This window comes from Colletotrichum phormii (genome assembly GCF_030913505.1).
Source record: "Colletotrichum phormii strain CBS 102054 chromosome Unknown BDP81scaffold_22, whole genome shotgun sequence".
Lineage (NCBI taxonomy): Eukaryota > Fungi > Ascomycota > Sordariomycetes > Glomerellales > Glomerellaceae > Colletotrichum > Colletotrichum phormii.
The window spans coordinates 21,280-37,233 of record NW_026851464.1 but is presented as its reverse complement, the minus strand read 5'-3'; the positions used below and the strand labels follow the sequence as shown (position 1 = coordinate 37,233).

At 48.9% G+C, this 15,954-nt stretch overlaps 5 protein-coding genes across 5 annotated transcripts; 3 read left to right on the top strand and 2 right to left on the bottom strand.

Moving 5' to 3' along the window:
- Positions 1-3,302: 3,302 nt before the first annotated feature.
- On the bottom strand, positions 3,303-3,521 carry BDP81DRAFT_436550 (uncharacterized protein). Its single transcript, XM_060591141.1, has one exon. It carries the CDS (start codon positions 3,503-3,505, stop codon positions 3,320-3,322), a length of 186 nt encoding a protein of 61 aa, XP_060440822.1. The 5' UTR covers positions 3,506-3,521; the 3' UTR covers positions 3,303-3,319.
- On the top strand, positions 3,303-6,278 carry BDP81DRAFT_499980 (uncharacterized protein). Its single transcript, XM_060595499.1, has 4 exons — positions 3,303-3,820; positions 3,878-4,147; positions 4,201-4,459; positions 4,541-6,278. Exons 1-4 carry the CDS (start codon positions 3,735-3,737, stop codon positions 6,080-6,082), a joined length of 2,157 nt encoding a protein of 718 aa, XP_060440821.1. The 5' UTR covers positions 3,303-3,734; the 3' UTR covers positions 6,083-6,278.
- Position 6,279: 1 nt separating this feature from the next.
- On the bottom strand, positions 6,280-7,258 carry BDP81DRAFT_436546 (uncharacterized protein). The gene is made up of 3 exons (XM_060591140.1): positions 6,940-7,258; positions 6,540-6,852; positions 6,280-6,479 (listed from the first exon to the last, which is right to left on the bottom strand). The coding sequence occupies exons 1-2, from the start codon at positions 7,177-7,179 to the stop codon at positions 6,706-6,708; spliced, it is 387 nt and encodes a 128-aa protein (XP_060440820.1). The 5' UTR covers positions 7,180-7,258; the 3' UTR covers positions 6,280-6,479; positions 6,540-6,705.
- Positions 7,259-8,877: 1,619 nt separating this feature from the next.
- BDP81DRAFT_101264 (kinase-like domain-containing protein) lies at positions 8,878-10,414 on the top strand. The gene is made up of 3 exons (XM_060581371.1): positions 8,878-8,999; positions 9,064-9,879; positions 9,951-10,414. The coding sequence occupies exons 1-3, from the start codon at positions 8,919-8,921 to the stop codon at positions 10,110-10,112; spliced, it is 1,059 nt and encodes a 352-aa protein (XP_060440819.1). The 5' UTR covers positions 8,878-8,918; the 3' UTR covers positions 10,113-10,414.
- Positions 10,415-13,429: 3,015 nt separating this feature from the next.
- BDP81DRAFT_474599 (uncharacterized protein) lies at positions 13,430-15,672 on the top strand (the record flags this gene model as incomplete). The annotated part of the gene is made up of 6 exons (XM_060594695.1): positions 13,430-13,480; positions 13,523-13,601; positions 13,664-13,719; positions 14,086-14,371; positions 14,421-15,138; positions 15,643-15,672. Coding segments are annotated over 6 exons (1,218 nt in total), but the record flags the coding sequence as incomplete, so codon positions are not given.
- Between the last annotated feature and the right edge of the window lie 282 nt (positions 15,673-15,954).

The following is a 15,954-nucleotide window of genomic DNA, read 5'->3' as shown; positions in this document are numbered from 1 at the left end:
GGCAGTGACGAAAATAGTGAACTTCATTTTGAACGGTTGATCTTAGTTATGGTGATTGTGTTGCTGGTGATCGGATCGATGGCGCAGTTGGCTAAGATGATGTGAGATGATTGTGGTGGTTGAGAAGGTCTTTCAAGTAGTTCTTGCTAGAGGAAAGAGTTGAGTTATATGCATTTTCAAGAGACCTATCGTCAACTCGTATTGGTCAATTTTACTTGCTTAGTATTTGGACGAAGACTCAAGTCAAATTGTCAATTGTAGCAACTAAAATGGAGCTAGCCTGCAGCACGAGTCGCACTGTGAGTATCCTTGAATGTGTTACATGGCAAACCCATGGCCAGATAGATTGAACTGGGCGTGAATAATAATCAATTTTTAGGCATTACTTATCTGTCCTCGTGAGCCTCCGGGCTATAAATTTCCATGAAGTGTAAGTGGAACTCGCGTCCTGACTCAGTTTCTGCCAGAAATGCATTCTAGCTGTTGCCATGTCCACAAAAGCCGGTGGTAATTTGTTTTAAGCATTGGTCCGTCGGGTGAACAAGAGAATGTCGAAGTAATCAGCCCGATGTCAACTTGGCAAAACTCTATTAATGAGTCGCACCACGACGGTTCCCATTGAGCCTGACGGCTAAATCTGGACTATGTGTTCGTCCGGTTTCACTCCGTCCGTTCTGCCAGCAAAGCAGATAACCCTCACTTCGTACTTTGAGACGCACGACTTATAATAAGCTAAGATAGTTCAAATCATCACTCCTTGAGATGAAAGCCGTAAATATGCAACCAACCTCAATTTACTATCCATCTGGCAATCACGTCGAACCTTTTGTCGGATTGGAAGCCCAATTCGACCGCGGATAAGGGCAAGAGCATGGGCCACCTCGAGGTGGTTCAATTAGACCGCGACTACCCAACCAACCTACGGTTGGAATCTCCCTTTTACACACAACGCAGAATCAATCAATACAGGAATATTGATACTTCGTCACCCCCAGGACCCTACGGTTCGAACCAACTTCCCTGTGATAGGGATACCAATACCTTTCGAGTCCTTGCTTTTTCAGGATTCGCCCGCAGTCGGGCATAGTCTCTGAGCCTCAATACGTGGCAGATTCTTTGGCTCTAACAGCATCTCTGCATCTTACCTAGCACATGGCCACATGGTCACGGTCGGCAAGTTTGGCTATATATATATCCATGAGGTGGTGAATACAGAGGGGTTGTTGAGGCAACTGCACCAAACCCTAAGCAGGAGGCACATATCAATTAACACAATAAGCCGAAATGTCAGATCGAGAGAAACTCAAAATGTCCTTTGCCTCAGTACGTGTACTAGTCCGTAGTCATCACAACAGGTCTTCAGTAATTAGGACATGTAAGAGTTATTGTTCACTTATCGAATAAGGTACGCCAATTGAGTCGGAGTGGAATCATCCCCTGCGCGTCGGACGTTGTGCTTGCAACATCTCAGCGTACCTTACTTACCTGAAATCCACCAACAGTGGAAAGACTCGGCGTTTGCTTCTAAGCCTGCTTCAACATTTTAGGGCTGCTTCAAACGTATCATATTTGCTTGGATCAGCCTCCCCAATCGTATCACAACGTGGCAGAAGCTATTGTGTATTGCCCCACGGACTGGAGGAGGCTTTAGATGGATTCTCACAGTCTAGCCTAATGGGAAGCTTCAATCTAGTGGTGTGGATTTGGCCCAATTTCGCAAGCGCTACTAACATTTCGTAGTACAGTTGCGCGCTTCAATGTACAATGTTCCGTCCTCCGTAACCAACGACCCATTACGTGAACTGTGTCCCCATGTAGGACAAATCCTCGGCTATATGCTCATTCTTGCTGCTCTTCTTTCCCTTCTTATGACCAGTCTTATTCTTCTTTGTCGTCTTCGAATTAGATCTGGATGGCGACCCGGAGCGGGCGGTCGTGCTCGACGTTTCGTCGTCGACCGGGGAAGGGGCGGGGCTATAAGTTCACAGTCAGTATGGTATGTCAGACCAGGTAGCTGCCAGAGACAAGAACTCACGCGGGCTGGTTACTCTTGCGTGAAGATCCCATAACTTCGAGATGGCTTTGTAGTTCGGATTGCTCGATGAATGGAAAGTTTGGGTTACGAATAAGGTATTAGTCGTGGATTTGATCCGAGATTTGTAAATTTGACAACGTGTGTAAGCTGAGACCAGTCAAGCTGCGAGGAGGGAGGATGAATCGGTGACAAGCATAAAATGGGAAGAAAACCAGTGGAGAGCGAGCAAGATATTTATCATTCTGGGAACTTTAGATGCGAACATCGATCAAGTCTGCCTATGTTCAGAATTCGGACAGCACCGCCCTACTGAGGTACGCACTTTACCTCGCAGGCAAACGAAGAAAGGGCCAGGCAGCGCAGCAAACCAGGGCAAATCCAGCCCAGACCTGCGTCGATAACTAAGTATCCCAAGTCCAAAGTCGATTCAGTCTCCATTTTTCCCTTCAACATCGAACGTCATTGGTCACTCACCTTTTGTCGTTGGTGTCACTACATCGTCGTCAGGCCCAAGGACCACCACGGAACGAGTGATCAGGGACTTGTGCATCTGTCGTCATGAGGAGAGCGAGCGATGTATCAAAGCAAGTAACACTGCCGTCCTATTGGATCCTCACTTTTTGTTCATAAACTGGTCCCGACCAGCTCCTGTAGGGACGGACCGCGCTAGTCTCGGTATGCAAGCTATTCGCTGGTGAGGTCTAACAAGAACGGGCGTCGGCAGAGCTAGGAGGGGTGGGAGGCTGAGAAAGGGACAGCATGACAGCTAAGCATACGACACTGACACAACTGCCAGCCAACGTGAGTGGATACCTGTGGCTATCGTACTCATACTTCTTGATTGGATTTGTCTGGGAATCTCTAGAGGCTCGGCGACAAAAACTACGAGAGTGAAGCGTCATTCCTGAGGCCCTGATTGGCGATTCGCCATTTGTGAGTTACACAACACGGAGTGCGGTATTAAGGGATTGAACTTGGCTTTCGCTGCATACCGCCATGCTCTGAAACGAGGCACCCGTTGCCTTATACCTCGAGGCAACCACTACGGGGCCGATTCAATAAAACCACAGGTTTCCGTTCCCTGGCGGCAGTTTCTTTACTCTCTCTATTTATCTCGGTTGAAATTAGTTCCACCCCCGTTTTCTTTCTTCTCTGTTCATGAACGCATCGGACGCCTCTCCCCCCTCTTCCAGCACGTTCTCGAATCCGTCTTGAGTTGCTGAAACCGCAATCGAGAGTCGATTCAGACTACATTTAGCGGGCCAATCATCACTGTTGCCTCAATTATTTGTGGCAGTGATGGATGCCCCGAGAACCTTTGGCTCGGCCCCCCAGGCCACGTTCCATGACATCCCTTAAGATCAACGATGGGAGCCCCTCAAGAGGATCATCATCGAGGCCTTTTTGGGGGAAGCCACAAGCTGACCTCTCACGTTCCCCAAGCTTTCCGAGTTCATGAAGAAGCATCATGGCTTTGATGCATCGGTGGTCAACCTCTGTCCCGAGAATAGCCCCTGTATAACCTTGTCATCTAACGCACGCCACAAACAGGCCCGCCCAGTATCGCTATCGCCTCGGCCAGTGGAACATCAGAAAAAATACAAAGAAGGAAGAGAAGACAGCTGTGATCACAGCTATAGGGAAACGTAATCGACCGGGAGGGAGAGTCTCTGACGTGGAGATTCGACAAGGAGATATAATGAGGCCTGTGGACAGCAAGCAGGTGAAGCGATTTATCAATGACACTATTTGTCACCACTCTGCTCCGCCATTGACGCCTGGCATGTAAGCTGGCACCTTTCACCATAATCTTTGACAAATCAGGGTATAACAGGACTATAGAATATTGCAATGGAACCTTCCATACGCAGCGTACCGAGCTTCCCTTGTGAGGCAGGACAATCACGCCTCTCCATTCAGCCACAACCCACCAACCCCGCAGTACCTTCACGTCAATAGCCCTGACACATCAGCTGGCCGGGGTGAAATATCAGACATTCTCACTCCGACCTCTGCTTTGATTCGGAGGAAGACATTATTAGACCGGTCCAGCTTGCTTCTACAGGGCCGCAGGGAAGAGTGGTTGGGCGGGTGCAACAACAATGACAGAAGGTAGCAATACCATTCATATCCTCAAGATAATTTGAGTGCTGACCGCCTCCAAGAACCATCTCTGACTGGCTTCATGACTACTGGATGCACTGCTTCATGACAGCCAAATTCTGGGGGGTTGGCCCTCAAGAATGGACAGCGGGACTGATCTCAGAGGTCACAACTGGCTCAGGCGTCATTGGGACACCTGACGCCTTGCATTCGATGTCGCCTTTCGCAAGGGTCTCTATTTTATCACCACAGGAAACCCCTATAACTGAGAATCCACGACCGACAGATCTCTGTCGTTGGGTAATCCACCACGAAGACACGGTAGATTTAGACGATGACTTCACACCACCTTCGCCACCAAATGAGCAAGCTGCCTTTGAGTTGGGGGATCAACCGTCTTAGACCGAATGGCCTACCTCTCAAACTTCTCGGTCCTACCAGAGTTCCATCCAGGAAGCCTTTACATCAAGCCGATTTAGCGCCATTGCACCGAATGAAGTACCGATCAGCAACGAGGTTATTGCGGAGGTCATATCCAAGTCACCTAAGCAACTTTCATTAGATTCATGGGCATTTGCGATAATGACTGGCAATTTGGACCTTCTCGGGAAGCTTCAGCACGAAGCTGGGTCCAAACCCGACCTCGATTTCGCAGAAATCCACCCATATCATCTCGCAGCATCATTCGTCGACGGAGGCAATGTCTGCTGCCTCGTTCTTTGCTACCTTACGAAAGCTTTGAGTTATTCGTATCCGATCGCATTGAAAAACCTTGACTCCAATGGACATACTGTACTAGACGCTCTCATGATTTCGGTCTTGCGTTCCCACACAGATTGTCTACCCGTGGACGTGAGCACAAGCTTTATTCATTGTACTCGTTTCCCGGGCGAAGAGAAGGACATTTGCGGCCACTGGGATGCCGATTCACCAGCTATACGACATCTTCATTCATCTGGACAACCTCGAGTCCCTGCACAGTGGAAGCATGCATTTTGTCACAGTTCTGTGCAGGCTATTTGTCACAACATAATGGCGATCTTCTTATCATCATCGGCGCCGGATATCAACGCTTTCAGCGGCCTTTTCCGACGGCGTTGTACTAGCTGTGGGCTCGAGATGCAGCTGGGGCCATTGCATACTCTTGTAGCCGTTGCATTTCATTTGGCAGAGAACGGCAAGAATGGTGAAACGCTGTTTGGAGCACTGGCTTGTCTAGTTTGTCTTTTGGCACTTGGAGCTGATCCTGCTCAAGTAGCGGATCTATCAGTGCTTGACGTGTTCTCGTCTCCAGATGAGGGAAGTTGTGGTCATCGACCCATGACCGCAATGGAGTTGGCAGAAGAGGTCCCACAAGAAATCATAGATGACTGGACACCTTCTTGTCAGGTTGGCTGGAGGTGCCTGGTGCTGATTCTTCGTCACGCAACGCCATCGCCGCAAGGAGACAGCCCTTTCGGAAAGTTTAGCAACCGAGTCAGCGTCTGCCAGCTTCCCGGCCATGACGAAACTTGGGAGAGCGAGAACCCAAATAGTCATGAGGATCCCGTTTCGTACGTTTACTGTGCCTTCCATAGGTCTCACGGAGACTACTTGAACATGGCCCCCATCAACCAGAACCTGGGCACTCTATGGGCGGCGATCCAAACAGAGCTACACTCATACCGTAAGGTCACTGATCTCGATCCCAACATCTCTGACCACTTTCAGTTATCTTCTCTCTTGAAATGGCTGGAAGAGGAGACTGACGACTTCGAGACTCCACTGCTCACAGAAGATATGATGCAGAGGCATACGCCATGTGGATGGTTTCTCGGGAAACAGAGTTTGTTTGGGGTCATGGCACCCGACATGTGTTCGAGGTATTTCATGAACATGGATATCTGGTCACGGGCCTCCTTTGTGGAGGAAATGGTTCCTGGGGACTGTGAACGTGAAGTCTGACGTTTAGAATCATAAAGAGACTGCGACTTACGTCTATGTAAATCTTTCAAGTGTGAGAATGGTGAGACGCTATACCGAAACATCACCATAGATCTTGTGGCCCAGGCAGTATCAAGGGGGCACCAGGCTACTGATTAGTAACCTTTTCCTACTAGTATGTTGCATCGCTCGGAACAGATGCTATTTTCAAATTCTGATTAATTGAGTTGAACAAAAACATTCAGCCGTTATCATTTGATGACTCTTCTCCGCGCCATCCTTTGCAAAATGGTCAAAATTGTGTCGTGCTAAATGACATGAATATCTCGTGGAACAGATGCCGCTGAAAGCTCTCCATCACATACACCCTGGGGTCCCGACGGCGACTCGTCATGCACTGAATCCACACGGTGTTCTTCTAGTTGATGTACACGTCAGCATGGCAAGCTACGGACCGGGATGGAATGAAATACCATACATTGTGCTGCGTCTATGATGTAGGGACTAAGGCGGAGTTGGATGAAGTCCACCAATCCTCTGAAGAGGAAGTAGGTGGAATGGCAGCTTGTGCGGCCGATAGCGCCTTTCAGACGAACCTTTCTCATGATCACTCGATATCCCAACACTTCTCGTGCCGGGGGTCATCAAGAAAATTGAAGTATGGGTTTCGGAAACCTCGCAGTGGGAATGAAGCCAAAACACTCCAAATGAAAGTCTAATTGGCAACAGCTTAAGATCTCTTCCTCGCTCAGCGGTCTCCTTGCGTATAGACGGTAATTGTTTGACCTCATCTGTCGTAACAGAAGCAAAGGATTAGAAATTTTATCGTCACCCTTGTGCGAAAATTGGGTCGCCGTAGGCTTTCCTCTGACACATACATGCAGTTGATAGTCGTTGCCAAATCGATCTTTCAAGAGTTTCTGGAGCTTCCTCTTGTTGATAAATCGTCCGGCTATTTCTTGTTGCCCATAACTACGGCTATATGCTGATGACGAAGTCGCTGTTGAAGAAAAGCCAGTGCTCTGTCTAGTGGATGGTTGAGAGTAGCTGAAACTGTCGTGACGAGGATAAGTTGATTTTGGGGAGGATGAAAATAAGGCGGTGAGGTAGTTCATCATTGAAGCGAGTGTAAATAGTCGATTCGAGGAGCCACCGTAACAAAGTCTTACTTGATGTGCTCAGAAGTATGGTTGGGTTACTGAGAAAAACATGACGAGGATGCTTCACGGGATTTAAGACGACTGTAGGATCTCTTGAAGTAATACCAGCTCGACTCCCCGTCGGGCACCTACATGTATCAGACTGTCACTATGTTTCACTGAGCGAGTAATTTTGTCCTGCAAGGGAGAAGAAGGACCTCTCATAATTCGTTTTGTTTTTCCTTCATTACGGGTAGATGCGGAGCTTTCAATCAGATTGCATGTTCAACAGTTCCAGCATCTGTTGCATTCCTACTTTTGCTGCGCTGCACCAACCCTGACGTTCGGTATACCCGGGCTTGATAGGATGGTAGTGGTGTGGTGCAGCAGGCTGAGGGCTCGGCGATTATGGTGTGGATGGTCCATGTAAGCATGCGGCATCCTCCCACCATAGAAGGCAAGCGACTTCCAACATGTTCCCAATCTTATCTTAGACCAACCAGAATCTCGGTTTCATTCTTCGGACAAATCAACGATGGACTTTGGTGTTTACGGCCGCCAATTCTGGGGCCTGCCTCGAGCTTCGAATCACGTTTGTCGCGTTTGAATCTGCATTTTGGCAGGAAATTGTGTCTGTCAGCCTACGCATGGCGATGGCTATGTCAATGCCGCGCTAGAGGAGGCAGCAAAGGACTGTTGAGTCCTGCGGCATTTTCTTAACTCAAGAATCAAAAACAAGCCTACGTCCAACTCTTTCGCGGATCATGACCACTACTTTGATCTACACATCCCAACCCCATCCAATCCCGAATGAACCGGTACTGTGTCTTCGACTTCATGAATACACCGAACTACTTCCTCGCGGCATAACTTATCATGGAGCTTTCCTCAAGACTTGAACAGGTGGGTTGCTATCTCACTGCATGCGTTGGACAATTTTCTAGACGTTGCACTACGACAAAGAGGCATGCGCGCTGCAGCCATAGCACATAATCCACCGCCGTGCTTCGTGCGCATAGCGCTGCCTGTTACGGGTTAAAAGCAACCATTCTGCACTTGTCCGATTTTCACATTATTACTGGCCGCTAAGAAATACCTTACAGATCTCCATAACGAGTCCAGACCTCGAGAATCGAACTGGGTTACTGCCTCATTCATTCAATGTCGGCACAGCTAGGGATGTCATCGCCTGCATCCTCTTACGTGCTTCACGCCAAGATCTCAACGATAAACGCAATCGATTCGTTCCACGCGGCAGCTTGATGTCCCAGTTCAACTACGAAAATGTCTCAAGCTTTTTAAGGACATTTGTTTCTTCCGACGAGACTAAAGTCGCCGATGTTGCACGTTTTATTACTCCCAGCGAGCAAAAACGATGTCTCTGTGACGATAATCTGTGTACGGGACTAAGAATAATCTTCGCAACATTATTCTTACTCGGTAAACAGGAACTAGTATTGTAAATTTACCAATCTCCGGTTCATATTTCTGATGGAGCTTGGCTATGTAGCAATCCGACTTCGCCAACCTACTTTTCTCGGGCTGCTGAGGCTCTTCGGGAAGCCCTGCAAGCCCTAGACGCACATGACGAGGAGCTATTCCACCAGCTGCAATGGCATATGAGGTCTCAGTACTTTAGTAAATCGGGCACAAATCCTAACGAGCAGCCTTACCATACATTGCATGATGAAACCACCTTGCGGTGGTCAGAGATCAATATGCAAGGGGAGATACTTGATGGCCAAGTTTCGTTTGTGCAAAAGATGAAGATTCACCGAGATCATCACGACTTATTACATGCAAGTTAGCAGGTCGGTCGATCAGCACTCGCGCCATATGTACTAATGACTTCTCGTGTGCTAGCAAGCCGAACCACTGGTAGATTATTTCGCTTTGAAGATCATCGACAAGGGGCACACGATCGAGGCTGCCAAAATTTCGTTTATGGATGAGATTGCTGCCAACCAAAGGACAACCCATCGCCGCATAACACCGCTGCTCTCTGCCTTCACACACCGAAATCGATTTTATCTCCTGTTCCCTTGGGCTGACGGCGGCAGTCTCTTTGACCTATGGGAAAACCATGACTTATATCATGATTCCACTGAGCATTACCCGCCGTGGTACTCAGTTCAATGGATGATGGACCAATGCTACTACATAGCCGACGCCTTAGTCACGGTACATGGCTATGATTCCCGAGAAGGGGGGCGTTCTTCCGAGGCGCAGCTTCATCTCGATATCAAGCCAGAGAATTTTGTCTGCTTCCGAAAGTCCCAGGGCGGCAAGGTCTCATACGAATTGAAGCTGACAGACTTTGGTCTATCTAAACCTTTTGATCGGAGCTCCTCGATTCGTCCGAAGCAGAAGGCCGAGACAAAGACATACCGGCCGCCCGAAAGAGACCTTGAGGGATCCACAGTGGATGAGCCGTTCGACATATGGTGCTTGGGATGCCTTTTTCTCGACTTCATCACCTGGGCGATAGAGGGGTGGGGTGGAGTCGAGTGCTTCCGCGAAAGCCGCCTTCTAGAGACAGACGAGATCGATGTCGACCCAGAGTTTCCTCCGGTACTGGAAGATACATTCTTCAAAAAGAGGGTGCAACGAGGGGCATGGTGGTGGCCAAGAAGTGTTCCTCGGACCATTGTCGCAGATCTGAAGCCCTCGGTTATTTCGGTGAGTGCTTAAACATCAAATGACCCACGATTCTGCCTAATTTTGTGATGCTGATGGAAGTTTGGTGTGAGCAATTCCAACATCTCCGCAACCATGCACGATGCACAGAGGACTTGGAGAGATTTCTTAGTCTCGTCCAGTCAAGAATGCTGCTCATCGACGGCAGTGCGCGAGCAGCCTCGAATGAGGTTCGAGATACCCTGCAGGCTTGGAAACAGAGCTTCAAAGAGTAAGGTAGGGAGTTGAGACTCGAAGCCTCCATCCGACTGGCGCGTTCATGGACGAATGAATCAAGGTCTTCCATGGTGGTTCTAAAAAGCCTGCAGATGCAATGTGGAAGACCGGATGCTGCAGCACCCCAACCTTGGATATGCGAGATAATATGGCAAAGACGTGGCACTCAAGGATTGGAAATCCCCGCTTCACTCTTGAACGCGGCAAGTGTGAGAAAGTAGTAAGTAGAACGCGCTGCATGCCTGTTTCTTTTTGGAAGATGGTAAAGGTGGCACCCGGGTACCAAAATAAAGCGCACACCTAACAAGCCGCCACATAGAACAGCACTTTTTTCAGTAAATTCTTATTAATTAAATATATAAAAAACTCTAAAGTCCTTATTGAGAGCTTTAATATTTCCTATATTTTTAATATTATTTCTTAAATTATGGTTAATATTGAGGAGGTAGTAGAAATTGAGGTGGAGGATAGGATGGTTGTACTGCTTGGTCCAAAGTGTTCGCTTTTTTTTTTTTGGTCCCCGGGTGGGTGGTCATTTGGTGTCGCCCTGGACAAATATCTTGTATTTCAGTTTCACGAACGTCTATGTAGCTGCTCCTGGTGCATGTTGGGAAGAGGCGCCGTGCATAGGCACCACTCATCGATGGTACAGTAGCTAGCGAAAAGGGCTTCATCCCTTTCACAACTCTCTAATCTCTTTCCGCACGGACGTCTGTCTTCTTGGCACCAACACAGTTTGATCTCACACTGCTGTACCGACCCACTGTGGAGGCCTTGCTGACAGCTTTCGCCCCACCTGATCCAAGTGTTTGGAAAATAGATTATGCACAACATTATTTGCTGCTCAATGTTTGCTTCTGCTGCTTCAATTGCTTATGGCCTGCTTATTTTCACTTGGTGCTTTTTTCCCCGGTCTTACACATAAATACAATCTACATGGTCCCCAGGGTTTTAGAGATTCCACTATGAAATTAGGATAAAAATTCAAAGTGAATAACTAACAAATAGAAAGTACAAAAGAGCTGCTCGGCCTAATAGAGACCCAAACGATTAATTCACTCCGCAAAGTGGCGAACTGCTTGATGTCACGTGACCCGTCCGATGGCTTACTTGACTTCTACCTGGCCTGACCATACTCAAAATCTTGCGCCAGTTGTGAGTCTGGATTACTGGATCGTGGAATCAGCAACATCCATATCTTCTGGCAGGTGTCCCCAGCCATATGGGTCTCTTGCCAACTGGGTCCGTGCACGACAGGAGCTTAAATTGGCTCCCTTGTCATCAGGCTAGGGTCTGATTTTGCCGACCAGCCCACTTCGGATGACCTGGCCCTGGCCTAGATTATTAAAGTAGAAAACGGCCTTTGTCCTGTGGATCGTGCTAAGCCGACGAGGCCCTTCATCCAAGTTTGGAGCACATTCAGGATAGAAACATCTCCGCCAATATCAGCCATCTAGATGTTTGATAAATTACGATGCAGCACCCGACGAAGCGAGCCATCTAGGCATTACTGAGCGACCTATTAAGAATTATATCACGGATAAAGAAATGCTGCGAGGCTGTAAGATTAGGCTCTATGGCGGGCAGGAAGATATATGTTATAGACGGGAGAATGGTTAACGGTAAATCGTGGTTCGGGGATTTATCCAAGCTTAGCTTCTAGAAGATTCGATGCGAATACAATGCCCTCTGTTGTAGAATCGATTCTGCTATTTTCGTTCACTTGAACTAAGGCCAAAGCAGAGTAGCGCGCTTTAACAACGGATGAATGTTCTTATGGCTGGGAGTATTTTGCGCTGTCCATCCCTTTCTATGGCTTACCCATTTAACGTTACCCAATGCCTCGGCCCCTATAACCGCAGACTGTCGGATTGGAATTCCAATTCGACTGCGAGTCAGGAGGCAGCGCAAGGGCCAGCCCGACCCTCAATTAGACCTCAACTACCCCTCCAACCTCCGGTTGGAATCTCCCTCTTACACGGTTACGCAGAATCAATCAATATACAGGAATTGACCCTTCGTCACCCACAGAGCCCATAGGTTCGAACCAACTACCCTGTGATAGGGAGACCAACACAGACCTTTCCATATTATAAGACCATCACCGATTTTACCTGATAGCTACTGTCAACCGTCACTTCCTGAGAATTGTTATTATTTAAGCTCAGTGCACGTAATGAAGTCTTCTACACACTGGGCAGTCATAGGTCATGAGGTTGATTTGTCAGCGATATGCCGCGCTGCTGCGCCGCATAAGGCTGTCGATTAGGATGTCAACCCCTCCTTTCCGTCAGCAAGGAGAAAGATAATCTCCGACCTCCAAGTTCCCAGCTCTCGACAGCAGAGCATGAACGCGTTTGCGCGATAACAAAGTTTGACGACAACATGATATGACGCACCCCGACCCTAACGAGGCGTGATATTCACTTGCATTCAATAACTTACGGCGATGACCAAGTACCCTCAACCACGCCGTCTCGAAGACTTCCGTATCGCTATAATATGTGCACTAGCCCGCGAATACGATGCTGCCATCCTGGCTTTCGATGAGATATGGAACAACGATAGAGATGGGTGCGGACCTGCGCTCAGGCAACACAATAATCACCTGCTGGGGCGGATTGGAGTCCATGATGTTGTTTTGGTCCTTCTCCCCAACATGGGAAAGGTCACCGCAGCCAACGAGGTAGTCCGGCTCCGATCTATATATGTTGGGTTAGAGATGGCCTTCTTGACTGGGATCTGTGGGGGAGTGCCTAGCCCGGGCACCGATCATGAACTACTGCTCGGGGATGTGGTGATTGGTAAAAGCATTATGTAGTATGACCTAGGCCGATAGTACCCTGGTAAGTTTCGTAGGAAAGACGGTGTTGAAGACAACCTGAGCCGACTCAACAAAGACGTCCGTTCTTTTCTCGCCACCTACGAGACGTAATATGGCCGGAACGACTTACAGCGCCGGATTACCAAAGTCCTTAACCAAGTCTAATAGATGGCCATTGATACATAAGACCGAATCTGCTATGACCGTCCTGCGGCCGAAGAGGACTCACTTTTCGAGCCGGATTATCTTCATAGACACCGAGATCAGCTAGGCTGTGGTTGTAGCGAATCTACTGCGTGTGACGAAGCGATCAAAGCGTCGTGCGACGAGCTTGGATGCGATGTCGCACATTAAGTAGTAAGGACACGACTGGAGTCTACGATGTTCGAGTTGCGAATATATATTGGGCGCATCGGCTCAGGTGATACGGTGATGAAATTAGGCGAACACCGGGACAGGGTTGCTTAAGAGCATAATATTATCGCCTTTGAGATGGAGGGGGCGGGCGTTTGGGAGGAGATCCCGTGTATTATTGTTAAGGGGGTATGTGACTACGCCGACAGTTACAAAAATAAGTTGTGGCAGGACTTCGCCGCTGCAATGGCGGCCTCAGCGATAAAGGCGCTGATGGAGCGCTACGTTTGTAGGATTCCTAGGACAATCTGTACGTGACCAAATCCTAAGCCCTTAGCTGCTGCTAACGCATGCTGACTGATGTTAATTTAGCCGACCCTACTCCTGCTATGTATATGCTTGCCCCTGTTTTGTTAGGCGTTGTAGGGGTGAGTCGCTTCGTTGGTAGAGACGACGAACTTGGATGTCTGCATGAGGCGCTGAAATGGACGGGTGAGCGCCGCACCGCCGTGCTGCAGGGTCTAGGTGGTATGGGAAAAACTTAGTTGTCGATAGAGTATACGAAGCGGTATCGTAGCGACTACTCGGCCATGCTTTGGCTGAACGCAAGGGACGAGACATTATTGAAGCAAAGCTTATAATAAGCGGCGCAGCGAATCTTGCGGGAATACCCGACTGTGGCATATGTATAGAATGTCATGGTAAATCAGGACCTTGACGAGACGACGGAAGCAGTTAAGCGATGGCTGGGTGAAGCGAGGAACGACCGCTGGCTCGTTGTCTACGATAACTAGGACGATGTCAGATTTGATCGCCGCGGCGGTGCGGGTCAAAGTGCCCAATCTATTGCGGAGCAGGGTGGGACTGCATCTGGCAACACAAGCCAACCGGAGGCAGCATATTCAAAGGCGTACGATATCCGTCCGTACTTCCCTGAAACCGACCACGGCGCCATCATCATCACAACCCGATCCGCAACAGTGAAACTCGGGCAGTTGATCCGGCTGAGTAAGCTAGGCGACGTCAATGACAGCTTGGCTATACTGGAGTCAACATCCAATCGTGCCCATCTGAGCCAGAGTAAGTATTTCGAACGAGCAGCGTAGGTGGGGCTAATTCATCAAAATAGATCCTGATGCTTATACGCTTGCGCGGCGACTTGACGGCCTTCCGCTTGCCCTGTCGACGGCTGGAGCGTACCTCAACCAAGTGTCGACGAGCTGCGCTGAGTATCTCCGGCTGTACGACGAATCATGGCTGCGATTACAGAGAGAGAGTCCACAACTTCTGGATTACGATCAAGCGTTGTATTCGACGTGGGGTATCTCATTCAACCTTATTCAGCAGCAAAGCAGAGGTGCAGCTACCCTCCTTCGACTTTGGGCATACTTCGATAACGAGGACCTATGGTACGAACTGTTGCAGGATGTGGGTTCAGAGGGGCCGGTTTGGCTACAAGACATAACGAAAGACAACTTGATCTTTAACATAACAATGAGACTTCTTTGCGAACATGGACTAGTAGAGGCGGACCTTATTACAAAAGAGACTGAGGGAGAGTCCCGAGGATACAGTGTGCATGGATGTGTCCATGCGTGGATGATACACGTGCTGAACACGGGAGTCGACGAGGAGATGGCTTGGACAGCATTGAGGTGTATAGCATCTCATGTCCCAAGCAACGAGCAGCAAGAGTATTGGATAGTACAAAGACGACTTTTACAACATTCAGACCGATGCATCACAAAGATAGCGACAGATGCGGCGGAGGAAAAAGATGCATGGATGTTTCACGAACTAGGCATCCTCTACTCGGACCAGGGCCGACTCAAAGAGGCCGAGGCCATGTACGAGCGGGCTCTTCAAGGCAAGGAGAAGGCACTAGGGCCAGACCACACGTCAACACTCGACACGGTCAACAATCTAGGCAACCTCTACAAGAACCAGGGCCGACTCAAAGAGGCCGAGGCCATGTACGAACGGGCTCTTCAAGGCTACGAGAAGGCATGGGGACCAGACCACACGTCAACATTCTCGACGGTCAACAATCTAGGCCTCCTCTACTCGGACCAGGGCCGACTCAAAGAGGCCGAGGCCATGTACGAACGGGCTCTTCAAGGCTCTGAAAAGGCACTAGGACCAGACCACACGTCAACACTCGACACGGTCAACAATCTAGGCAACCTCTACAAGAACCAGGGCCGACTCAAAGAGGCCGAGGCCATGTACGAACGGGCTCTTCAAGGCTACGAGAAGGCATGGGGACCAGACCACACGTCAACACTCGACACGGTCAACAATCTAGGCCTCCTCTACTCGGACCAGGGCCGACTCAAAGAGGCCGAGGCCATGTACGAACGGGCTCTTCAAGGCTACGAGAAGGCATTTGGAGCAGACACCATAAAGACCTATATTCCTGCCTTGAACGCACTTCAAAATCTCGGCTCTTTGTTCGAGATGCTTGGCGAGAATAGCAAAGCTATGTTATACTACCTAAAGGCACAGAACGGCTTCTTATCTGTACTAGGGTCACAGAACGAGCGATATAAACATTTATCTGAGAAAATCCGTTTATCACAGCTTGTTATACAGGAGATAGATGTTTCGCTTCGCGTACAGAAGCCAGGACGAGGGCTGAAAGCCAAATGGAGGACATTGAAGGG